The sequence below is a fragment of the Coccinella septempunctata genome, chromosome 5, assembly GCF_907165205.1.
Source record: "Coccinella septempunctata chromosome 5, icCocSept1.1, whole genome shotgun sequence".
Taxonomy (NCBI): Eukaryota; Metazoa; Arthropoda; class Insecta; order Coleoptera; family Coccinellidae; genus Coccinella; species Coccinella septempunctata.
In genome coordinates this window covers 37,583,557-37,610,213 of record NC_058193.1, presented here as the reverse complement: position 1 = coordinate 37,610,213, position 26,657 = coordinate 37,583,557, and the positions used below count along the sequence as shown (strand labels likewise).

The 26,657-nt window shown below is 39.0% G+C and overlaps 1 protein-coding gene and 3 non-coding genes across 7 annotated transcripts in view; 1 reads left to right on the top strand and 3 right to left on the bottom strand.

Annotated features, from left to right (window-relative positions):
• The window catches only part of LOC123312832 (calmodulin-binding transcription activator 1), a 129,140-nt gene that overhangs the window by 50,730 nt on the left and 51,753 nt on the right, over nucleotides 1-26,657 (top strand). For all 4 annotated transcript variants that reach the window (XM_044897350.1, XM_044897348.1, XM_044897347.1 and 1 more), the window contains 2 exons: nucleotides 23,695-23,875; nucleotides 25,572-25,918. In XM_044897350.1, the coding sequence (XP_044753285.1) occupies nucleotides 23,706-23,875; nucleotides 25,572-25,918 (517 nt within the window). In that variant the 5' untranslated portion in view covers nucleotides 23,695-23,705. The remainder of the gene's footprint in view (nucleotides 1-23,694; nucleotides 23,876-25,571; nucleotides 25,919-26,657) is intronic.
• Trnap-agg lies at nucleotides 15,852-15,923 on the bottom strand. The gene has a single exon. It is a non-coding gene; the product is annotated as a tRNA-Pro (tRNA).
• On the bottom strand, nucleotides 21,916-21,988 carry Trnaa-agc. The gene has a single exon. It is a non-coding gene; the product is annotated as a tRNA-Ala (tRNA).
• On the bottom strand, nucleotides 23,212-23,284 carry Trnak-uuu. Its single transcript has one exon. It is a non-coding gene; the product is annotated as a tRNA-Lys (tRNA).

Here is a 26,657-nt window from a genome sequence, read left to right as displayed (position 1 = left end):
TCAACTGTTCAATAAAATAGGACTTACTTGTTGTCCTTTTTGCCTGTTGAACATATTCTGTTAACCTTACAGAGTTATGGACAACCTATCCTTGAGGTGACTGGAACTCCACTTCTTCATTGACTCGTGGCTCAAAGCCTCACATGCTGGAGGCACCACACGGAGAAGAAAAAGCTGCATAGTCCTATGGGGATGGTATCCTTCGATAAGTTATCTAACAGTTCGCAGCTTTTTCCCAATAGTGATAGAATTGATCACTGACCAGGCTGATTTCAACCCGAGGTTGAATGTTCAGTGATCAGCTTCATTGTGCTTGCAAAAAGTCGAGTTTCGTAAATTTTCGAGGATGGTTACAGTGTATGTTAAATCCAACACAATAACTTTAAGGGGAGATGAATACCTTCAATACTGTGGATCGTGAATTCGGTTGCCTGACTCGGGTTTGCCACGCGTTTTTTGACCCAGTTGCTGGCGATACCTTGCGGGCAGGAAACAAAACCCTTCGTCTGTCCACTTGCGACCAATTATATATCTACAGAGAAATACTTCGTTGATTCTATTCCGCTGAAATTCGAGCAACGTGTCTATTTACTTTATGAAAGAATTATCACCAACATAAAGAACAAAACCTCAAATCTATTCCATATTTCCATAAATGAAATCTATCGGAATCAACCGAACGATTGAAAGTATCGTTCCTCATTTTACCACCACAAAATACATATCGAACCATCTCCATATTACACTGTTACATTATCTTCCGTTATTATTGACATGCAGAGGCGTGGGTGTCATCGCATCTCTGACAGCTGACTGATCAAATGTAGAAGTCGATTTTCCTCCGGGGTTACCTATCGGCTGCGATGTGACCAAATATTCCATCATTTCAATCATTCAACTAGTGGATTGGCCGCTCCGAGCGTACATTTCCTTGATTGAAAACCATGATTATCATATATGCGATGATTGATTTTGTGCCTTGTACGCCGCTCATTCGAGCTGTACACGAATATACGCATCGCGAAAATTAACGGTTTGGTTTGGGAAAGCATTCGACGAAAAAAGAGGAGTTTCTGCATAATATATAGTCATTTATGCAACAAAGAAGGTTAGAGTCGGTTGGAACTTGTCTTGAATAAATAAAAATTGGATTTTCAATCACAAGATATAAAAATGAAGATATTCGATGAAAACTTGCTTTACGATAAACCAGAAGACGTTTCTGTCATCGTTTAGAGATGACACGGAAAACTTGAATATCCTTAAATTCCGACGAGCAGTTTATTCTTCTAATCGACATATCTTCCCTTGGGGAATTCTCCTCGATTTGGGTTATCACTGCATATGTAAGTTTAAACTAAATTATGAGTTTCATTCACGTTTTTTTCCAAATTCACCGCGGAAACTATTCAAAATCATTCTTCATATTGGGTTTTAAACCTTAAATCGCTTGGTTCCGAGTTTACGATTTGGCAACAGCGTCTACAAGACAATGAAAAGAACAATTCAAATGATTAAATGGTGGTATCAGGATCAAGAACAGGAAAATGATACTATGTCAGTATTTTCCTGTTCTTGATCCTGATACCACCATTTAATCATTTGAATATACATAATTTGGATCACCAATTTGAATTTGAAGAAAAGAACAATGTCCGATCAGCTTGTTTATAAAATATCAGCTGTTGATCTACAGGCGCCTACTTACTGGCGAGCATCAACTGCAACCGGCCATAAAAATCCCATAAAATTTTACGACCTTCCTCGTTCGTCGCAGACTTCATAGACAGTCATCTTTGTCTATCTCATCTAGATAGTGTTTTTGTTGTCCTTTATTATCAAGGCATATTTCAGTCGATGTTGCCAGCTTGTACAATTCTCACAATAGACTTTAAACTTTAAATACCCATTTTTATTTTTCATTTTTATGTGCTTATAATAATTTTTTTTGGGAAACGGTTGAAATTGTTATTTCAAAATGTGACGTTTCAAAGATATTTCATGAAAAATACATCATTTTCGTCAGAAGGAGTATTCCCTATTGGATAAACTAATTACAACGAAGCTGCAACGCATCCAAACTTCAGATACAAATTTTTATCTTACTCTGTAATCACCTCTCCTGTGGAACAGAATTTCACGAATATTTCAACCTTTTTTCAGCCGTGGAACCAAAAAAATCAACGCCCCGATAAGGCACGAGAACTGATCATTTACTTACCATAATAAAAGTTACATAACTACCCGAAATCGTAAGATCTTTCAGATTTAAAAGCGTGTTCACATATTGATGTGAGAGTGAGTCTTTGACACGTACAAATATTTCAACAGTAGATTATTGAGGTCAAAAAATCACTTTTTATGGTTTTTAACAGCCTGTATCTTTTGAAACGAGCCGATTCGGAAAAAAAGGTTAAAGGAAAAAGTGTTTCTTTTGACTTCATGAATCTAGTGTTAGTAGAGTCACAGAACTCCTGATTTCTCTTTTCGATTCTAACTGTTCCTATCGGTATTCTATCATAGAGAACCAACGGACGCTGCCACCTACTCCGCAGAATCCCCATCGAAAATAACAACCCGAAAGATCGGTTCATACATATTTCATCGAGCCCGACATTAATTTGCAACGACATAAATCCAACCCATCTCCCGATGTAGTATTAAGTTAAGTGCAACGATAATCCACGAAAGGAGTGGTTGGGGTTTAGGGAACATTATTGTTCCGTATTAACAAAGGGAGGAAAACTCACGGGTAGTAATTAGTGAACGACGACCTCATTAGGACGAGCCGTTCAGTTCGCCGAAGACAGGATAACTGAGACCGGATCCTTTAGGGGCTTCATCGAACACAACGGGAATTAACGCCGTTTTCGCTCGAACAAAACTAGATCAGAAAAATAGTTGAGAATTTTGACCATCCGTACTGATGCAAGACCTTAGATCATATCAGCGCAGACAAGCCATATTTTTCGTACCTATTTGTGTCAATTCTTGAGCGGTTTATTTCCCAAAAAAGTCATAAATTGTCTTGGCCAATATCACAACAGACACAAAATCCAAGAACCACAAATCCGACACGGTTGACTGCCACCACGTTCCATAGAATACCGACACCAGAAGGCAGGCTTGACGTTTCATTGCACGACCATCTGATAGGACGGTTTTCGACATCCTCGGTCGATTCCGGTCGAACCTCCTTTTCGGGCCGGTTATTAATAAACGTTGTGTGTTCTCGCGTCTTAATCAGATTTCAAACTCCAACTACCAGGACCTGCCCGCCCCACGCCAAAATTCCCGGAGTTCGAAGTTGTTCGCTCAGAATAATTACTGGTAACGATGTTCGACTGCGGTCTGCTCTACTCGTGGATATTCACGCCGATTTACTCATCCGGCAGACAATGCAGATAGGCGGACGCGGTCCCTTGAATAAGACGAACACGAGCATCGAAATTTATTAATACCTTATAATAAGTATATTCGGTAAATAACTGCACTAGTACGAAAATTGGAAAGATCGGAAAGTGATAGGAGTAGAGCCCGATGGCCTATGGTAGGAGGTCCTTTGTCCCAACACCTTATTGGCCCGGGGGCCTATGTCTCGACAGCCTATGGCCCGCGGGCCTATGTCTCAAGAATCAATGGCCCGGGGGCCTATGTCTCGAGAGTCTTCGGTCAAGGGCCTATGTCTCGATCTTTGGTGATGGGCCTATGTCTCGAGAGCCCGGGGGCCTATGTCTCGACAGTTTATGCCCCCTCCCCGATGTCCTATGACTCAATAGCCTACCTGTATAATATATATCATATTATCAACTCATTACAGAATCTCTCGCATTTTATTTGAGGCTCAATCAATAGGTATAGAAGAGTTAAAATGCTCTAAATATAATTTGATAGGCATCGACTGAAGAAGCTGCCACACTTCACCGTGCACCTTGAAGGAATGTACTGTCACCTGCCATCTTTCTCGTCTGAATCATCAACCGCACAAGAGACATTTTCATTCTTGATCTAGTAATGAGAAAATCATATTTTGTTGGTCGATTCATTATCCAGATATTCTGGTACGTTGCGAAAAAGAATCATTAGGTCCACATTCATGAAGTCCCACTTGAAATTCATGCATTTCGATGCGCGCACACACATACATAAACACACAAGTCGCACGAAAAAGTGGCAATCAGTCTTTGGGTGTGACGTGACAAAAGTCGGTTAGTTCCTGGTGAATAATGGACCGATGTTAGGATGTTTGAATGCGGTACGGCCGTTTGAGTAATGCCCGGATCCAGCTGCCTCCCTCAAAAATTTATTTATCGCCAGAACTTCACGAGTACATAAGCGACGCGTCATTTTTCAGCTTTTTGTCGTTTCGGAGTTTCCGTGTGTCGTGTGTATAGTTCGGTGGGAGATCACAGATAGGGTCGCGAAATTCTACCAGTAGCAATGAATTACCCAGATTGATATTCCTTCTCAAGGAGAGGGTTCTTTAGCACGATACGATATCGCTTTGGATCGGTTAGGATTCGTCGGGATTCTTTTGATTGGAAAATAGCGAATAGATTAAAAACCAATCCGGAATGGATGCATGCAATTATTATGATCACAAGCATTGGCTTAATTGTTTCTAATCTCAAAAATTTTTCTCCGTGGTGATTCGAATTTTTCGAAACGGTGAACTAATAGATCATAATATTGTGCTGAAAATTGTAAGGTCGGCGTTATCGAGAATGAACTTCTCCCTTGAATATTTTTAGTCCTCTGCAACTTAGTAATCGTAAGATTTGATCGCAATTTCAACAATATACTTCCTACTCCTTGGTAAAAACTCAACTGTTTATGGGTAAATATGAATGTGAAACGATAGGGCCTACTTTTTTCAATAATTCTGCCGGAGAAAAAATCCTCACCACTTTCAATTCTTCCCTCATAGACTACAATTCAAAACCTATATCTCTTATTGTTTCAGCTGATTCTACATACAGAAGAGGGGGGTTACCTGAATGAACTCTTCCTTCAGAATTATCGAAGAAAAACTTGAAATAAGGAAACACAGGCATTTAGAACTGATTGATAAGTCTGAGGCTCCAGAAAACCACAGAAGGGCACTAAAAATCGATGTTTCGATGAATGATTCTGACATTTCATGAATTGTATCTAATGAACAGTTAGTCCAGGAACAATTCATGAAATTTCGAAGTCATCTATCGGAACATCGAATTTTAGTCTCTTTCTGTGCTTTCCGAAAGAGTTATCAAGCAATCCGAAACTGACGTAAAAAAAATACGGTGGAAAGGTGGAAATAAGAAATATTTCCAATGTTTTCCTAGGTAACCTCCCTCTCTTTACGTTGATTGAAATAATAGAAAATGTAGGTTGTACTTTGATAATATCGAATTTTGATGAATTAGAATTGTCCAACTTGATGATCTTCTCATGTTTTGACACCCTTTACATTTAAGGTGAAAACAGCAAACAGAGCTATATATATTCTTTTGAATGTCAGCAATACATTTTAGTTATCAAACAATATAGCATATGTATGAGTTTTAGCAAAGGTTAGTGTAACGGGGTATCATACAATTTGGAGTATGATACAGGAGCTTAGGGAAAAACCTCAGTAAAAAAAACCCTGTCTCCCCGTGAGTAGTGTTATGATGACAAATTTGTTTACAGAATAAGCTTTTAATACTGAAGGCTTCCTTTCCATTGACATAAAAATTTCTTCATCCTCTTTCCATTTCGAAATAATATTGAAACAAAGAAACAGAGCAGAAAACGAGAAAAAAGTGAATAATAAAGCCTTCATCCAAATTTATTCCAAGACTTGATGATGAAGAAAGAAAAAAATAAATAATCATAGGTATATAACTTGTTTTTCAATTGCATTGGGAGGAATATCATCTCTGCGTCAAAAATCTTCTGCTGATCTTAGTGGAGGATCACCCTCGTCGTTAGAAATGCCTTCAGTATTCAAATTAATAATAGCCAAATCTTGCTTTTGACTGGGAGGGTCTTTCGACCAGGTCCAGTCTTCCAAGTGATGATTCTTCTATTCTTCAGTTGTTCGAGGAACGCTACAGGACCCTTATATTGGGGAATCATCTCCCATAGATATACCAGTGGTTATTCAGTAGAATATTGAAAAAACGGGGAAGAAATTCAAAAAACTTCTGACACTTTATTGACAATTTGTCATAATAATATAGTTTATTCTGAAAACTACAGGATAAACATCTTTCACAGAGGCGTAAGCCTGTACGTGAGAAACATTTCAACCAAAATAATTTACAGTATCCTCAATAATGTTAGACTAACTTGGAAAAGTTTCTGAGCGTCGTTTAAAGATATTGTTCTATTTTGTGGGTGATCAAAATTTTGTCTTCATTTACTGCTTACTTTGTTGTGATATCATTGTTGTTTTATAAACATGTCAAAGAAGCTTCTTCCTTTTTCGAATATCCACTTCTTCATTTCTTTCTTATGACTATAGGAGTTCTTAATTGTTCTCAGTTTTTCAGGAGTGATGGAATGTAGGCGGGGTCCTAGATACGTATAACATCTTTGTCCTATGCGTTTCTCGGCTCTAGGAACAAGATATTGATTTATTTTATTTCTTGTCCCATAATCATGTTGATGTTTCGAAATATGTAGTTTCCCTGACCTTATAATGAGAAGCATCTCTAGGGCAAACAATTGATGGGGGTCCATAATTCTGGACATCTTGTATAGTTCGTCCGATGGAAAGAGAAGTGGCCTTTCGTAAATGATTCGCAATATCCACTTTTGGATAACCTCAATTCTTTTGATTTGGTTGTCATATGCTCCTCCCCATCCAATTATTCCGTATTTTATTTGTGATTGGCATAGGGCGAAGTAGATCTGTCTTAAGTTTGCTATATTCAAATATTTTTTGAGGTATCTGAACTTAGGAAGTAAATATCTTAGTTTCTTTACCAAGTTTTCAATGTGTTTGTCCCATAATAATACTTCATAATGGAAAAATTTGAAATGGCGAAGTTTTTCTTGAGCAAAAAGCCCCTCTAGCAGAAATATTCCACAAGAATCCCAATAACTCATAAACCGATCAGTTTTTACCCAATACTCTTGAAATGGCCATCAAATCAGCTATCCATCTATGCAAATATATACTGGGTGTGCCATTTAAAATGAGAAAATGAGACTTGTAATCAGTTTTCCCGGTGAATCATCCTGTGTTGCCTCATTTGCGGAACAATCCCGAACCTTCATACATACATACTAATAAAGGTCGGAAAAACGGTATCCTTTTTTGATGAAGGAGTTGTGAAAAATTGATGGCCCCCGTCCGTTACCAGCATGTCGAAGATAAACGAGCCGTTCCTGCCGAAACAACTAATTATGATCGATGCGATCCCGTTTCGTTAGTAAACAGAAAAAGGCCACGAAAATAACGAAGCCTCTTTTCCGGGGACGGGAGCGGCCTGGTCTTGGCTGGCTGCCACTCGCACCACCCGGATCGCTTTTGTTTCTTTATGTTTAATTTCTGTCGTAAAACTGTTTTGCCGCTTGATTAATTTTCCGAATTTATTATGGGAAAAATGCCGCTACGCTCCCAACATGCGAATACATATAGCTGTGTATGTATATATACGCGATATTTTCCGAGTGCGGAAATAGATTTCTCTTCTGTTCATTTTTCCTGGGTCGAGACGCATAAACCTCAACAACCAATAAATAACGGACGAGGAATTGGACGACATTTTATTACGGAAATGTGCAACTATCAGATCTATTGGTGAATTATCGGCATTCTAGACTCTGGAGCTTGGGATTGTTCGATGAGTACGGCGTAGGAAAAAAAAACGATGATTTAGTAGTTTGGGTTCATTTGTAAATGAAAATTCGGGATTGTAGCAGAGGAAATTGACCCGCGTCATTTTATTAAGTAATTCGAGATCGTAGTTTACGAATATGCAATTAGATTTCTTACAGGATCAGTATTTTAGGAAATAAATCACTTCAAGTGGAAAATTTCGAAAAAATTGGTCAATTTTGAGTACCTAGCTGTAGCAGCCAGAAAAGAGGAACTGGATATTAACTGCTTTTTTTGGTGATAGATTGATCCTTTGCGAATGAAAAAAAAAACAGGTTTCATTCATCTGCCGCTAACAGTTCAGATTTCATGATTTTTTCCGGGAAGGTCCAAAATCTCGACTTTCCATCGACCATAACTTGAAAAATAAATTTTTTTATAAAATATCTGTTTGCATATTCGTGTTCTACGCCTTCGAATTAGTGAACAGTATAAATTTGGTTTTGATCGGAGACCAAAAATATTTTTCAAAAAATCGCAAATTTTTCCAATATGTATGGAAAATTCGAAAAATTTTCGATATCTCCGATTTCAACCAAAATTGAAGTATTCACTAAATCGTGGGCGTAGATCACAAATATGCAAACAGAATTTTGCTGAAAGGATTAGTTTTCAAGTTATGGTCAATGAAAAATCGGAAATTTCGGACCTTCGCGGGAAAAATCATAAAATCCAAACTGTTAGCGCCAGATCAATGAAATGTGGTTTTTTTTATTCGCAAAGGATCAATCTATCACCAAAAAAATCAGTATATGTCCAGTGACTTTTTTCTGGTTGCAACAGGTCCTCAAAATTGACACATTTTTTCGAAATTTTCCATTAAAAGTGATTTATTTCCTAAAATAATCCCAGGAAGCATTGTTATTTCGCCGATGACTTCAACAAGAATGAGTGTGAAAGGCCGATAAGCTCCAGTGATACAACCACAGGCTAGCCTTCGTATTCTATCAAAGGTTTTCCTCGTACAGTTGTCCCTGGTCTCTCATTCATGACGTACATCCATCGCAGCATTTTTGCATGCCCACTACCTTAAAATGAAGGTCACATGGCACGTTGCATTGCGCTCGTCCGTAGGCTTCTCATCACAAAACCAACGGATCCTTCCCGGAACTCGAAGAAAAAAACGCGGGCCGAATTCATCGAAGCGTGTGAGTTTGATCATTTTCCCGATGCAAATAGCAAGCTGTGAGATTTCATCTTTTCCGTCACATTATGGAGAGTAGAGAGAAGGAGAACGATCGCCGTACTAAAAATGTGTCTCCAAAAACGGGGAAAATAGGTGTCGCTGCGATTACAGCGGGTATCGATAAGGAGTGGGGATTCAAGAGTCAATTTGAAATGAACAGCCTTCATTTTATTTAAGGTTATGTGTCATCGTGGTTTTTCTGATGATTTTTCAAATACCTTTCTTCAAATCTATATTGAATATGAGTTCTCTGAATTATATGCAATAAAATGCAAGTCGAAATCAATGAAATTCAAAAGAAATCACTGATCAAAAAAATTGTACCTACTTTTGTTTATCATTGTTTATTGAAAGCAGCTATGTTAGTTGGTTTACTAATCTTCAAAATTATATAAATCCGTAGTGAGGAGCAGTACACATCAAGACAACAAAAGGTAGCAGTCTCAGATTTATCACTTAGGTATTAGAGTAGATTCTTTTGCCAATACTCAGCTGAGAACCGATATAAACCATATATTATGTTATGCCAACAAAATTCTTCAAGAATATTTACTTCTGAACCATGTAGTTTTATTGGTTAAATATTCTTATTCAGAAGAGTCAACTTCTCACGAGGGATGACAATTTCGATTTCGTTTATAATGAATCCATCATCTTTTTGATATCTTCATCGCAAAAGTGCTCTTGACACACAAATTGATTGGGAGTTGATTCTTGAGATAAGGTTTTTTCCAATTTTCTCTCAAAAATGCTCTCGGAAATTTTATCTCTTCTCCTTTTCTTTCCGATGCCAAAACACTCTTATACTAGCGCACGCTTCAACATTTCATGGTCATATGTTGTTCTCTTATCAAAAATCGACAATAATAATATTCCTATCATCTGTCACCAGGGAAACAGTTCACTCAGCCAACGAGCCAACTACAATTTGATTTGTGTAAACAAAATTTCGCACTCTCGTGATGGCCAGCGCGACTGTTGGCAAAAACATGAACTACTACTATTGGTCAGTGTTGCCAATGGTAATTTAAGGAAAAATCCGAAATATCTGACAAAAAATCCGAAAAAATCCGATGCTTCCGTAATTTAATCCGAAAAAAATCCGCTCGTTCATCGAACAATTAAATAATTAAGAAAACGGATAAACAATTTTCTATTTTCAATATTCCAATCATTTTTTCAATGTGAAAAATCTTCACTAGCCTTTTTGAGCTGCGAATATGCTGCCCTCTAGTGGTAGCTGAATTTTGTACCAGGTCTAGAACACCGAATACGTTATTTATTTCATTACCTGAACATAAACAAATACTTTTCCAAAAATCCTCAAGAAACTTTGCAGATCGTACAATTCTTCACAAAAAAAATATTCTATTCGTGAGAAAGTCGTATTTTAAATTACACGCACACAATTTCTCTGGTTTCTCCAGTTCCCAATAGGAATATTCCACGATATATTTCGACCAATAAACATTGAACTAAAGAAAGTTCAATGCCAATAAATTATAACGGGACATCTAGTGGACGAAGCCTCTACTATTGATTTGAATTATTCAATCATCTAGTGGCAAGAGCCTCAATAATTGATTTGAATAATTCAATTTCTTCAGAAATTCTTTGAAACTGTAGAACATAAAAAAAATCCGAAAATATCCGAAATATTTTTAAATCCGAAAAAAATCCGCGAGAGCTAAAAAAATCCGCAATTCGGATAAAAATCCGCCGATTAGCAACACTGCTATTGGTACATATTTTAGGGGACAAAAAATCTGTGGTCTCAAAGCAGCGATCGTTCTCCTTCTCTCTACTCTCCATACGTCACATCAAGAAGCGATCTATCACCGAGAGGGGGGGGACTGCTTGGCCATTCCGGGGATATTAGACATGAAAGAGAATCTCACGGATGAAAATACGCCCGCCTGTCAGATTCGAACGTATGCGGTATAAAATATTACTTTCAACGCCGAATCTGATTTAGCATTCATTGTTGCTCAGACGGCGGCTTTCGCGCCGCCACCGTCGGTTCTCCCTTAAAAAATCGTGTCTCCCCCTCCAATTATTGTTTTTTTTTCGCCGGATTTCTCGGGACAAAGATGCCCGACGGCGGGGTCGTTTATTTTCCGACCCATTTGCGTCCGTTCCGGGCTGTTTTTCATGCTGATACCTCTGAAGGCTCGGCGCATAATTTTCATATACTGGAGTATCCTCACGGAGCTAATAAATGGATTGGATGGGAGAAAGTTTGCACAGGTTCACATGGAATGAACGAAACAAAAACGCGAGATAATGAAAACAGAATTGAGCACATATTTATGTAGTTTGAAAAGGAAGAATACTCCGGTTGGTCGGATTGGGAGAATATAGGGCAAGTCTTTGACTCGAGCAAATATTTCAACAGTAGATAATTTAGGTCGAAAGAAACACTTTTTTCCTATACCTTTTTTCGAATCGGCTCGGTTTAAAAGGATACATTTCCTTCTACGGTTACTTTTATTGAGAGATAAACGACTGGACGGCTGACCTTTGATGCCAGAAGTTCGCAGGCGCAGAGTAGAAGAATAGACATGTCGAAAGTTGACCTCCGCAAAATTCCCAAAAATCTGGGTTCAGTTGAAAATTCGTCAAGACCGAACGGTTGCGCCGAGATGGATGAAATTCTCAGATTTATTACTAGAAGAGTTGCTCTTTCAGGATATGTATCACATTTAGATCTACGATGATTTTCCTGGAAGATAATCGACTCCAAAGATGACCTTCGAAAAATTCCCAAAGTTGGGTTCAGTTAAAACTTCCTCAAGACCGAACGGTTGTGCAGAGATGGATGAATTTCTCAGGTTCATTACTAGAATAGTTGCTCTTTCAGTTCAGAATATGTATCACGTTTGAATCTACTATAAATATCCTAGAAGACCTAGAAGAAAAACTATTCGCAAATTGATCGTCCAAAAAGTCCCAACAATTTGGGTTCAGTTAAAACTTCCTCAAGACCGAACGGTTGTGCCGAAATGGATGAAATCCTCAGATTTATTACTAGAAGAGTTGCTCTTTCAGAATATTTATCACATTTAGATATACGATGATTTTCCTGGAAGATAATCGACTCCAAAGATGACCTTCGAAAAATTCCCAAAAAGTTGGGTTCAGTTAAAACTTCCTCAAGCCCGAACTGTTGCGCCAAGGTGAATGAAATGTCGAGATTTATCACTAGAAAGGTTGCTCCTTCATAGTTTGTATCACGTTTAAATCTACTATGATTTTTCTGCTAGATACCACCTAACTCGAAAGTTGGAAAATGGATAAATTAAAAATTTGATTTTATGGTAAACAGTGTTAGATATCCGAAAGTTAGATGAGCAAATATAGGTTTTCTAACAGGCAAAATCTATTCCGAGCAATTCCGCCTAAATTTGTCGGCGATCGATTGGCCTCCAATCCGCCCCCGACGATCTCCAACCGTCGGACGATATTTCATTCGGGGAACGTGTAAAGGAGCGGGATCTCGTGACGCTACATAAGAGGCGTCGCGACGTTTCGATTGAGCCGGCCGAATTACGACGTTGATTGATACAAAGCGCCACTTCGGCGAACAATTTTTCCGACCCGATTCAATTCGGAGGTGAAAGGAACCGGACCTAATGCCCGGATTACCGGGCCACAAAGGGGATCTCGCGTCTCCGGAAAGCCGACCGGATCGATCAACAATTATTCCTGGCGAAATCCCCTCATTACGGAGTCTCTTTTGAGGGCACGAAAAGACGAAATGCTGCGGTTTTTGAATTAGAAAAGAGCCGGAGGACGATAAATAACGAGAATGGCCGTTTCGTGGTGGGTAATTTGTTGGGGCGCGTTCTTTATCGAGAACTTATTTCGGCGTTCGCATTGACAAATAACTTTTTGTTTTTGTTATCGGGAAAAACTGGGATGAATTCCTCATAGTTGGGGAGCCGACGATGCTACAGGGTGACCACGGGAAGTATTTACATTTTGAGAACAGCAAAACGGTGTTAATTTTTTAAATAAAAAATTTATTTTCTTTTCTGACATGTTTGTTAAGATATGCCATTCAATTTAACTTGCAAAAATAATGTCAGGAAGGTGACGGCCGTCTTCTCTGATGCAGTTTTCAATTCTGTTGAGGAAGCTCTGCCATACTAGCTGTAGTGTCTCCTCGATGATTAGTGTCACCTCTTCACGAATTGCCTCCTTCAAATCTTCCAAATTACGAAGTTTGCGTTGAAAAACTTTCTCCTTCAAATGTCCCCACAAAAAAAAATCGCAGATGTTGAGGTCGGGAGAACGAGGAGGCCAGGGCACATCTCCAAATGACCTGGAAACAAGTGCCCTGGCCTCCTCGTTCTCCCGACCTCAACATCTGCGAGTTTTTTTTTGTGGGGACATTTGAAGGAGAATTTGGAAGATTTGAAGGAGGCAATTCGTGAAAAAGTGGCACTAATCATCGAGGAGACACTACAGCTAGTATGGCAGAGCTTCCTCAACAGAATTGAAAACTGCATCAGAGAAGACGGCCGTCACCTTCCTGACATTATTTTTGCAAGTTAAATTAAATGGCATATCTTAACGAACATGTCAGAAAAAAAAATAGATTTTTTATTTAAAAAATTAACACCGTTTTGCTGTTCTCAAAATGTAAATACTGCCCGTGGTCACCCTGTATATCGGAATTTACTCGAGCGTCGTGGAGATTTTGAAGATTAGATGGTTGAAAGAAAAAAAGGTTCTATGGTGTATGCACTTTCAGCGGTGGGGAAAGCGTCTGCAGGGTCTCAGAGATGTAAAAAAAATCGTCAGGTGTACATACTCGAGCGTGTCAGATTAAGATACTGTATAAGCTCTACGTGTCTCTGATTATGCATTCATGCTTATCTGACAGTTTGCGCGGTGGGACTGGCCGTACTGAAGAGTTGAAAATGGTAAAAAAATAAAAATTGTTCCAGCGTGTCAGATTTTTGGAGGATATGTTAATTGGACCCAAAGGAAGCTACTTTTCGAAGGACTGACAATTTGGACGTGACGCAAGGTCACAACGGTCCTTTAAAAATGTAAAAAAATCGTTACTTGTACATACTCGAGCGTGTCAGATTTTCATACAGATGGTTAATCTGGGTGCTGTAGACTTGTTGACCCATTAATCTGACACTAATCAGGGGGGGTTTTCTTAATCTAACACTTTGAAGATGATAAAAATCCCTTTTTTTCGAATATTTCGCTCCCTGTACCTCTAATCGTTTTTGTATTCATTATGAAAGTTGTAGATAATAAAATTCTACACAACTTTTGTCTCAAGCAATTTTACATACTCTTAACCGTTCTCGAGTTAGAGGGCGATAAGGGCGAGAAGCTTAGCCACACATGCGAAAGGGCAAGGTCAATGTAAAATCCCAGTCTAATCTACAATTGTCGAAATGACACGGTATTTCTATGATGACAATTTCGAAATTAGTCACGAAAATTTTAGTGTTATCTCTGACTGAACCTTAGAATGTACTATTTTCCAACGAGTGAATTTTCGCTTCAGCATGTATCGCTTAACACCTCGCATTAATCGCCATATATCTCAAAAACGTTTGAACGTAGAAAAAATTGCTTGGGACAGAATTTGTAGAAAATGTTATGCTCTACAACTTTCATAATGAATGCGAAAAAGACTTGAAGCCCAGGGAAGGAGATAATTCAAAAATACTGATTTTTGTGACCTTTATGGCCAATTTTTATTGTTTCGGCTCGCTAAAACTGTTAGATTATATTTTTTCCGTTATTCTTGAATCATTAGCTTCAAAATAAGAAAAAACGCCACCGCGCTCGTGAATGTACACGTGACGTTTTTTTTTTGCAACTTTGGCGCCCTCCCACACATTTTCGACACACTAAAATTGTCAGTTCAAGAGAATATATACTTTTCAACATGTAATTAACCACATATATCTTAATCTGACTCGCTCGAGTATGTACAATGATCGTTTGTTTTTTTTACTCTTCTGACAGGCTGTCCTAGACAATTCCCCCCTATATACAGGTCTAATTTTTGCTAGAGGTACTCTACAGGGTCCAAGGTATGTACCCTTATATTAATCTGACACGCTCCAGTAAATCCCGAATTTCCCTCTTCGGCTCCCCAACTATCATGACGCAAGGGGGATTTGAATTGAGAAAATTTACACGGTGTAAATAGTTGCGAAAAGATGGAAAGCTGCCGACAATTATTTTCTTCATAAATCTGTTCATATTGCTTGTCTTCCTTGGTGAATCAAAGAATCTAGTTCACTGATAGACACAATAATTTGTAGGATATTGCCACTATGAAAATGAGCGCCTCTAAAATTAGAAAGCGTATGTATACATTATTTCCACCCAACCCAGTGAAAAAACCGTTATATATGAGCCCAATCTGCATTTTATATCCAAATTTCTTCGGCAAACCTTGGATTTCATTATTATTTTGGCAACTGTACATCTCGGCGAACAGTAAACACGCTATAAAATAAATAATTCTGTTCCGAAATTCCTTTTTTTCCGTTTCGACGATAAAATTCAGCAAACATGAATGCGCAAACTTTCCGCTGTTTCTCGAAAGTGGGATACGGCCCACTTCCTATTCAAGTACAAATAAAAAGGTCATGAATTCTGTTTTAGTGTTGGCCGAGCCGGTTATCCGGGCCAATTGACTGATGCGAAATCTATGAAGCCTATTCCAGTTGGAAACTTCGGATCGGATTACGCTTTTCGTTTGCTTTCACCGGACAGAATCGACTTTATCGGATCAGCCGTATTGTGATGTCGATATTGAGTGCAAAAAGTTTTGGGCTCGTCCGGGATTTGAACCCGGGACCTCCCGCACCCTAAGCGGAAATCATACCCCTAGACCAACGAGCCAGTTGATTACTACGGACCAAATATGTCAATACTGATCTTTTATTACTACCTGTTAGTCCTAAATATTCTCGTATCTTCATTGAAACGGTTCCATTCCAAACATCGTCAGATTTTATTCACGGTCTTTTACTGAAATGTAAATGGAACAGATTTTATCACGAATGATCGTAGAGCTTTGACTGCTTTGAGAAAGAGAGCACTCACATCTTGTTAATTAATGAAAATTCATTCAAAACAGGGTCGCGCATTGTTAATTCAGCCCTGCAAAAAAGAGAGCATTCGAACAGACTCGTTCCAAACACATAAAAAATTAATTTCCCCCCCGAAACGACCAAGATGGGGGGCCCTGTGAAGTAAACACGAATCAATTATTCAGATGTTTGCTGGTAGTGAATTACTGGCTTATCAGGCTCGGAAACAAGAACAGCTAGATCAGCAGCATCTGATTCACAACCTCTGTCCTCTGGATTCAATGGAAACGAATGGAAAAAGTGGGCTCAAAGTGAATGAAACGGAATTATTAATTCTATTGTTGTGTTCTGCACTGATTTTTGGAGGTTGCTGGGGTAGTTTTCTGTTTTTCATGTTAACACGACGTTTTTGGGTTACCATTCCAGGATTTAGATCATAGAATGGAGCATTTGAGTGGTCAAATTCGATTTTAGAAACTCTATATTCCATAACAGACTTGTAGAGAAACTTTCTGTGATCCGATTTGGTTGTCAATCTAATTCAGTTTCTAGAAACATGATTTTCGAGTTCGAATTTCTTATTCAAAACAAACAGAAATGAATGTGACGATTCAATCAGATCTGTTACCGGCAAAATGAGAAGATACAACAAGAAAAAGTACGAACTCCTTGGTGAACGTTTTGATGGCGTTTCTGGCAATTGAGGTAGGAGGATAATTATTAGATATTCGTCATTTGCATAAACAGTGTTCAAAATACCATATTAATTTATTGATCATAACTGTTTATCTAATTGTTCACATTTGAGATTCTCTTCAGATTCGGTTCTTCCAAAATATCCAAAATTTAATGGATTTTTTCTTGATTTCACTTGGATAGATAAATCATGGTCTCTTATAGTTCGAGTATTTCGGTATTGGTCAGGAACCATGAGGAAAAACATTTCATTAGGTTGATTTAACTTAACAAACCACAATGAAATGAATATTATAAAACAAAAACACAACCTTCTCTCCCTTTTATGATTTTAATCGAAATTATTCAGTAGGTATATACCAATTACCTACTATTATTGCTTTTTCCAACAAATCTTTTGGATCATAGAGTAGAATATTGATTGGTCAAATTCGATTTTAGAAACTCTATATTCCATAACAGACTTGGAAAAACCCTCTGTGATCTGATTTGGCTGTCAATTTAATTCAGTTTCTGGAAACATTTTCGTTTTCGAGTTCAAAATTGTTATTCGAAACAAACAGAAATGGATGTCTGTGTCTATTCAATCAGATCTGTTACCTCCAAAATGAAGAAGTACGCACATTTTAAGTGGAAAATGAAGTGAGACTATAATTTTTTTTTGGTGAACGTTTTGATGTCGTTTCTGGCAATTGAGGTAGGAGTAGAAATATAAGATATTCATCATTTGCATTTTAATTTATTGATCATCACTGTCAATATGATACATTTGTTAATTGTTTACATTTGAGATATTCTTCAGATCCTGTTGTTCTTCCAAAATTTAATGGTTTTCTTCTTGATTCAACTTGAATAGTATTGGATAAAACATTTCCTGAAACCTGAAAAGAAAACACTAGATTATGGGGAACCTGAAAAATAACCGTAAAATGGCATATAGTACAAGCTAAATGCTACTCTCATACACGAAATATGACTCGTCAAACTTTTATAGCCTACTTGTTGACGTATTCTGTTGATCGGTCGTTTCATATTAATGTTATTAAATCGATTGTATCGAACAACGATAAAACCCTATTGCAATCTTTCTTAGCTACTGAAATTAGCCGAGATCGATCTACGAGGAGCAAACGTTTCTAGCATAAAAAATGAATTATTCATTCATCTCGAAGCGTGCATAATTCGACATCGATTACGACACTGTATTATATTATAACGGATGAATTCATCAATCTAAGCCAGAGTCTTGTTCGCACAAATTACACAGTTCGAAACACTGGTTAACTGTTCCATTTCAGTTCGGCAGAATTGAGATCTGATAAGGTAATAAGGCGGATCGGGAGAGAAATGGCTGAAAGGCGCGCGTATGCGACCTATTCAACTGGTACTCGGGTATCATTATTGGACATTCCAATTTGTTATGCGATTCGAAGTGTAATTTCGCGATCGAGATAGGGAATCTGGGCTAGTTGGGACACGCGATCGTATATCCGGATCTGATCTCGGCGAGGAGAAAGGTCCGCTTTTTTTTCTCCAACCCCTCATTGTGCTGGAAGTTCATTGGCTACGCTACACCCACTCATAGACGTTTTACCTGCCATGATTGTCACCTGAAATGTACCTGGTCGGATAACTGGAAGATTGGAAAGCATCGACATGAAATATGTTGAGCCTTTCTGCGTTTGTTGAAATTCGTCACTAAAGCGATTTTAAAAATTTCATTTCCGTTATATTTTCAAAAATGCAGTTGAAAACTTATCCCTAAAATATCATTTCGAGGGTTCTCGTTATTGCCGTGGAATTGGCGCATCTGTTTTTATACAAACATTCACATGCCCCACATGTGCCGTATACCGCGTGAAAATTCACCCTCTCAGTGTTGAATCGAAGGTATCTAACCGTTACAGCCAATCGATCCTCCCGTGGTATCGACAGGGTGACAGGGTAGATCGGGCTGTTTCCGCTAGACCAAGTCGAAATTAAATTCTCCTCGAGAAATGGGATACCGACCCTCGGATAGGCTTCGATTTACATCCGCTCCTTGACGTTGTTCGTCGTAAGACACTCAAATCGCGGATTTCAACCAGTCAACATTATCGGATTTCTTTTCCTCTTGTGTTCGCCGTACGATCTCCAACAGTCTGAACGGTATACGTTGGCCTCTCGTCGATTTGACTGTGCCTTTGAATGAATGAGGAAGAACAGCATTCTTCTGGTAGAAATACGATCAGATTATTCGAAGAATTGATTGTCAGCTCACGTGAAGATTGTAGATTTTAAGGGAGGTTGCGTTGCACTGCGACCTTCATCATGAACTTCAGTCCCATTTCTGATAGCTCATTTCGAACCATCTTTATGCTCAGCATCGTAGTGAATGTTTTCTCGATGCTCGATGCCACACAAGATAAAGATTTGTGATATCTGTAATGAACTCCAGTGCCCTAGTTTCGCACTTTCTGATAGCTCCTACGAGCTCAATCTGAAGACCAAGACGGCTGTTTACTGAGCAGTGGTCCTTCCAACGCTTCTTTACGGAAATGAAAGCAGAACTCCCTACAGGCGGCACATTAAGCAGCTTGAACAAACGCAACAACGTCATCTAATACAAATATTGCACATCAGATGGTTCCACAAAGTTTCGAATGCAGAAGTCTTGCAACGCGCGAGCTGTACGACAATTGAGATTCAAGTAACGAGGGCCCGACTCAGATGGAGCGGCCACGTTCTGAAGATGCAAGACACAAGACTCCTCAAAATAGCTCTGTACGGCGAATTCACAGAGAGAGCTCGGAAACCAGGAGGCTGTTCAAGGATTTACTGCATCAATCCCTAAAATCAGTTACTGCAAATCATAACTGGTAACAACTAGCGTTAGACAGGTCACAGTGGAGGTCTTTGGTACATAGTTATAATGGAGACTCGAGAAGGATACAGCGGCGGCCAGATCTGGTTGGTGACTATCCATGCCCTGAGTGTGGAAGGATCTGCAGGTCACGGTTGGGTCTCTTCAGTCACAGGAGGGCACAGTCGCAAGTAGCCCTAAGAAATCATAAATTTGATCGCACCGATAGACTTTTTGTAGATTTATTCTCGGTAACGAGATTCAGCAATGAATGAATGAATGAATAGAGCTCCATTGATGTAAACACAAAGACGAAAATAAGGATTACGTATATCACGGAGTATGAACTTCGATAAACTGCCCCAAACTTCGGAGCCAACATCTCGGATCCTTTTCATCCAGCAGGACAACTCTGGGGTGGGTGAAACGAAAAACGTTCCGAGCGAACATCATCCCAGATTTCGGGTCTGGGAAGACTCACGATCACGGGGTAGAAAGGGGGAATCTGCGTTGAAATGTATTGGCTTCCGGGCGAAGGCGCCTCGCATATTTCAGTCTCCGATCGTCGAATATTTGATTCCGGTCTAGAATGGCGGGTTATCATGGCAGCCCGAAGAGGTGCATTCGCCACGATCCGTGTATCTGATCGTAGAACGGCAATGTCATCAGCTTGTTGAATGCTTCCTCGACATTTCCAATTCTTCTCTGTCGGTTTTGAGATGCGGGGAAATAATGACATTGTACTTCTGTATATATTTGCTTCAATTTATATTCGGAGGGAATGGTCGATTTTCTCGAAATCGAAGAGAGGAACGCCTTGTCCCTTTTTCTCTTTTCTTCGTGAAAATTGTATATTTTCAGTTCTGTTTCAATACATAGGTGATTAAATTCTTCTGTCTGCGAAACTTCGTTTCGCATTCAATAATCATCGCGGAGTGTTGATCTGAGTTTTACCTGGATCGATGCAAATGAAATATTTCCCCTGACAGAGATATTTATGCGCCGGTTTCGACTCTGCAAATAAAATAAATCTTGGGCATCATAAATTCCGTGGAACTTTTAGAATTCTTGGCAATATTGTGAACCGACTGAGAGTAATGGCTTTTATACTTCTTCTAACAGGTGCATAAAAATGCATGATTATACTGACGTTCTTCGTTTTTCTTCCGTGCTTTGTTCAACTACCTGTTTATTTATGTCTGTACTTCATCATTCGCGAAAATGAATGGCGAAAAGTGTACAAGCGCATTTGTTCGATCTGATTAAATTGAAGGATAATTTTTCTTCGAGTAGTCCAATTACAACTAACTGACCGTGAAATTTGGCCAACTTCTGTCTGTTTGGAGGTCGGTACTAGTATTAAACTCAATCAATACCCACTGGTACTACCCAGAGATCACGTGGGTCTATCAACAATGTTTCCATACATGTGTCAGATCTGGAACTTATGTGATGTAGTATCATTTGTCGCAACATTGTTTTTCCTTGTTTTAAACTCATGAAAATTGGGATTTTCCCTAATTTTTCAGTAGAAAGTAAACAGATCCGTTCAAGCAAAAACGCGGTTCGTGAATTTTTCAATGGTGCTGCAGTTCCATTGACTGTTAAGCGATTCCTTGAATGCATTCTTTAAAAACAGAATGTGGAGACTATACCAGACAAGCTGAGATAGGTTTTCCCAAAAGTTTACCATCAAACTTTCATGTTACTTCGACTGTCGAAGCAATGAAGCGTGTACGGCGCCATATTAGAATTTTCTGCTTTTGTCGAAATACCCCTAGTCTTTCTGGCAACGTTTGCGGTAAGATCCGGAAATTGGTGCGAGGCTTAATGTTCGGCAAGTTATATCAACTGTAATTAAATAACTTAAGCTTGAATTTAGAGTGAATCGTAGCCAAACAGATTTACATTCAATTATAAGCGATTCCCTTTGGAGCGTGCACTATTACTCCACAAATTCGGGTAAGCTCCCCCCATTGTTATGTGCACTGGTTGTTCCTCGGGGACACTTTCAATTCTGTTCGTTCGTTCTTGCGTCTATGGGTCGAGACTGACATCGAGAGGTCCTGACGTTGGACGTTTTTAATTCAGAGGGATTCACGACAGAAATTGGTTTCCTGGTATATTTTCTAATCCATATAAGAGTTTTTCGCTCAGCTTCATTGTCAGACATTGTAAACAAGCGTAATTGAAAAAATTATTTCAGAAGTAGTTATTTGAAAGTTTTCACAAAATTGATCATTTGAAATTTTGTTAAAAATTTTGGAGGCGCCGGGCATCGATCCCGGTACCTCTCGCATGCTAAGCGAGCGCTCTACCATCTGAGCTACGCCCCCTGATATTGGAAAAGACAGTTGCTTTCTTCAAAAAATGGCCCAGATAAAACAGAACGAAACCGGACTAAATGGTCTCTGTCCGGAAATCACGCCTACCCCAGAAATTTGAACAGCAATATTGTCAGTATCGATATTGAAACGGCGATGTTTATAACCACTCCTTCAGAATTTTTTTCGATCGACTGTTTGTGAGTAGATTCGTTTAGATATTTAAGCTGAATACATAGTTCATTATACTTGGAATCGTTCAGACTGTTGACTGATGGATAAGAGAATAGTTTGATACTTGGGGTAAGATTTGGGTATTGTTCAATCGAAAATATATACCGACAAAAAAAAGTACAGTGCAACTCTCTGTACGAGAAGAGCAACGAAATTTGCACATTCCTTTGCAGAAATTAATATCAGCATCCGTGCAACGGGACTCTCGAATTAAATCGGGAAGACCGGGTCGGGAATTCACGGGGAGCGTGGAAAAGATACAACAAAACGTCCGAAACGTGTATCTGTCCCTTTAACTCGCAATTTCAACGACCCGTTCATAAACTCGCATCCCATTTAATGAAATTTTTTTGCCAACGTTTCAACAATAAAACAAGTTCAAATTCAAACTAGGTGTGTAATGAAATTTTATGCTGGACCCGGCCCAATTCGCTTAGATTGGTTAGATACGTATTTCGTGTCTAGTGGTTGTTGAAAACGCCTGGTTTTCGTGAGCCGACACGAATTTTTTTTTTCGCCTGCCTTTTTGATTCACCTGGTTCGCTGTGGAATAGACCACTATCTGTATACGCAAGAATATTTAAAACTCTGAATTCATGCACCACGAATGCACAAATTATCCGGTTCCGAAAAACGGCCAGTAGGTATACATTAATTTACATAAATTTTCGATAACTTTCTATTTGTAATCGAAGTAAATATATGACATTTGCACGCGAAGAACACTTATGGTGGGTTAACGAGTTTCTAAGTACTAAGACCTTCCTTTCTTAGGAAACTGCGTTAACCCCCATCAGTGCCATAATGCATTGAATGGATGTAAAAGACTAAAGCATACTTCAATATGATAGTCAACTTATAAGTTTTATTTTACACTTATTTATCATATATTTTGATAATACCGCTTTAACATGACCTCTTTCACACTAATTCGCAACAGTTTTTCAATCTGAGTTATTCCAATTAATTATCAAGAATTGATGATTCCCATACAAAACGTTCGCCCGAGCAGGGACTTGAACCCTGGACCCTTGGATTAAAAGTCCAATGCTCTACCGACTGAGCTACCCGGGCTTCGATAAACTCGTCATTCATGGCCAACCATGCTGTCATGGAAATATGGGCAAATTCAAAAAAATGTGAATCTTCTCCGACGACGTGTAGACTGTTTCAACTCCCGTTGGAGACGCCACCCCAGAAAATAAAGCCAATATTGTGAAAATTCGCCCCTCGTTTCGCTCCCAATCGATGATAATTAGCATCACTTGTTTCTCGATCATGGAACAAATTGAAATTCCCGAAGATCGCGGAGTTAATTACCGTCGATGAACGAGGGAGCAGAGTGGAATTTCGAGAACGTGTCAGAATTAAATTCGATCATTGTTCGAAGACTTATTCATCTCGCCATCCGGTGAATATTAATTTCCGGGTAGACGAAGGCGTAGTTTTTGAAAAATTTGAAAGAATGCATTTTTCCGTTTCAGATAACGTCAAAATGCACAACACCAACGGCAAAATTGTACGGGCTCTGACCACCACCAGCTTAGGCCAGCACGGTTCCCAGGAATTGGGACGAAACATTATACTCATAAGGAGCTCCAAAGCATCGGATTCTGGCCAAATATTGTTGAGAACGAACGAACCACTGAGGAGCTCAAAAACAAAGTGAGTATCCTACAAAAACCCAAAGTTATGCAGCATATACACTGCGCAAAAAAATTAACGCACATTCTGAAAATCTCAATTTTAATGAAAGTTAACTGTAGATTGACTTTCAAACTTATTTTTTATATTCTCTCGGGAAGGTTTTGAACGAAATAAGACACATTAAATGGGAGAAAAATTCAGGATTTCACCGAATCTTATGTGACAGAGGAGAAATTAACAATTTTCAAAATACTGAAATGCTGATAAGTGATTTAATACTTGGTATTTCCACCCCTTGCGTTAATTACAGCTCGGTAACGACAGATCATACTCAAAATGAGTGATCTTAAAATGTTTTGATCTAATCCTTCCCAGATTTCTCCGAGTTGGATTCCTAAGTCATTAAGAGTAGTTGAATGATTTTCTGAACTTCTCAGCCTTCTATTGAGGTTGTCCCAAACCTGCTCAATCGGATTGAGATCTGGACTTCTTGCTGGCAATTCCATTCGAGAGACTTCAACCTCTTCAAGGTACTCCTGAACGATGCGCGCACGATGGGGTCTGGCATTACCGTCCATAAAAATGAAATTTTCACCAATGTATGGGGCAAATGGCACTACATGCTCTTCAAGAATGTTTCTTATATACTTATCAGCATTCATAGCTCCATGATCAACGACCACTAGGTCTGTACGAGCAGTCAAAGATATTCCACCCCATACCATAATCGATCGTCCCCCGAAACCAGTAGTATTCAGGAAATTGCACTGAGCATATCTTTCATGTGGACGTCTGTATACAAGGGAACGTCGATCACAATGGTAGAGGCAGATTCTAGACTCATCTGTGAAGAGAACTCTTTCCCAATCGGCCTCTTCCCAATGGATATGCTCTCTCGCAAAATCCAAACGCGCCCTTCGATGGGCTGGAGTAAGAGCTGGGCCTCTTGCCGCGACACGAGGCCTTGAATCATATTCTCTGAGAAGATTTCTTCTTGCCTGAGTGCTAATTTACACCTCATAAGTTTGATCAAGCTGAATTTGAAGGAGGCGAGCGGTTGCAAACCGTTGTCTCAACGAAGAAACTCTCAAGTAACGTTCTTGAATGGCAGTTGCTACCCTGTCCTGGTCTTCGGACATTCATACCTTTTCTCCCTGAATCGCTGCAACATTCTGGACACACTTGTATGGGAAACTCCAAACCTTTCTGCAATTCTTGTGTATGTCCACCCTTCTTCTCGCAAAACTACCGCTTGGGCACATTCCTCTTGGGTCAAATTGCGTGTTCGGCGTTGCATAGCGATCTAGTGTAGAAAATCAAACGAAAGAAAAACTATTGATCACTAGAATTGATCGAGAACAACTGATTTTAGAATGGAGCCAATACATTCAAAATCTGATAATATCATCTCTTTTTATTCCTGCTGGGAAAAAACATCTGTATTGAAGAAAACCGTTGAAAGTGAATAACATATGCATGCATAATTCTGATAAAAATAATTATCATTGAGAACACCTTCAGTTGTAGAATAAATTTGAGATTTCCATAATGTGCGTTAATTTTTTTGCGCGCAGTGTATATGATTCTTAGGCTAAGATAGTAAATACTCGGAAATCGGACTGCTAGAATCAAGATTTTTCAACAACGCGTCAGTTCTCCACAGAGAATCGTTAGTTTTTCATCAATTTAGATTACTTCATTCTTTTCTTTTCAGCTTGTTGGTGGAAGACGGCGGTAACAGTCAGACCAAACAGCGTCACATCCTGATCCAGCAGAACGACCTCACCGAAGGGGTCCTCGTCCAGTCCGTCAAACGGTTGACGTCCGGCACTCCGATCCTTCTCCTTGGAGGGGGGGAAGGTACGAACGGTCACATCCTGATCCAGACGGGCCCGTCTCCCGCCGAAGAGGCCCGCGTGAACGAGGGCTCGTCGATTGCGGACGAATCGTCGAACAGCGACAACATCTTGGTGCGGGCTTTCGAGGGGATCCACGACGGCGACCCTGGCAAAAACGCGAACGGTTCCTGCATCAAGAGCAGCTCCACGCCGATCGGATCCGGTGAGTTTTTTTTTTTTTAAGATCGTTCCGTTTTCGTTTATCGTCGGGGTCGGAGTTTCGTTAATCTGATGAGAAAGAATAAGTCCGAAACTACATTTTTTCTATCTCGGTAAATTTTATGTCGACGCAATGATTTTGTTCAATTATTCTACAGGGTGAGATTTTGACTCGTACAAATATTTTTACAGTAGATTATTGATGGCGAAAGAAACATTTTTTCCCCATACCATTTTTTCCGATTCGGCCCTGATAAAAAGATATAGCCATTTTAAGTTTTCCTAATGAGCTGTGTCACCCCTGGAAAAACAAAATTACCTTCAGAATAACAAGCTTAATCTATGACACTACACATCTTCGGATCTTTTAAACAGAGTTGTATTCAGCAAAAGTACCCAATTTTTCGAATTTCACAGATACTTTTTAATTTTTGAACATCAAATTACTCGAAAACGGCGCATTATTCGAGAAAATATGAGGAATACTTTCATTTTACAAAACATTCAAATATTCCTTAGATAGCGTCGAAAGTAGTTTCAAGAGTTGGATTATTTGAATTTTTGTTATTTTCATGGTACGCAATGATCATAATGAGAAAACTGGAAGACGTGGGTGATATCTTGTGTTCGAAAAAGATTCATCAAATAAATGAAAGACTAAATTCATTTCATTCGATAAAACCGTTTGTGAGATAAAACTAAGAAAATCTTCTTCTATCTTTCAACAGCCTGTATCTTTTAAA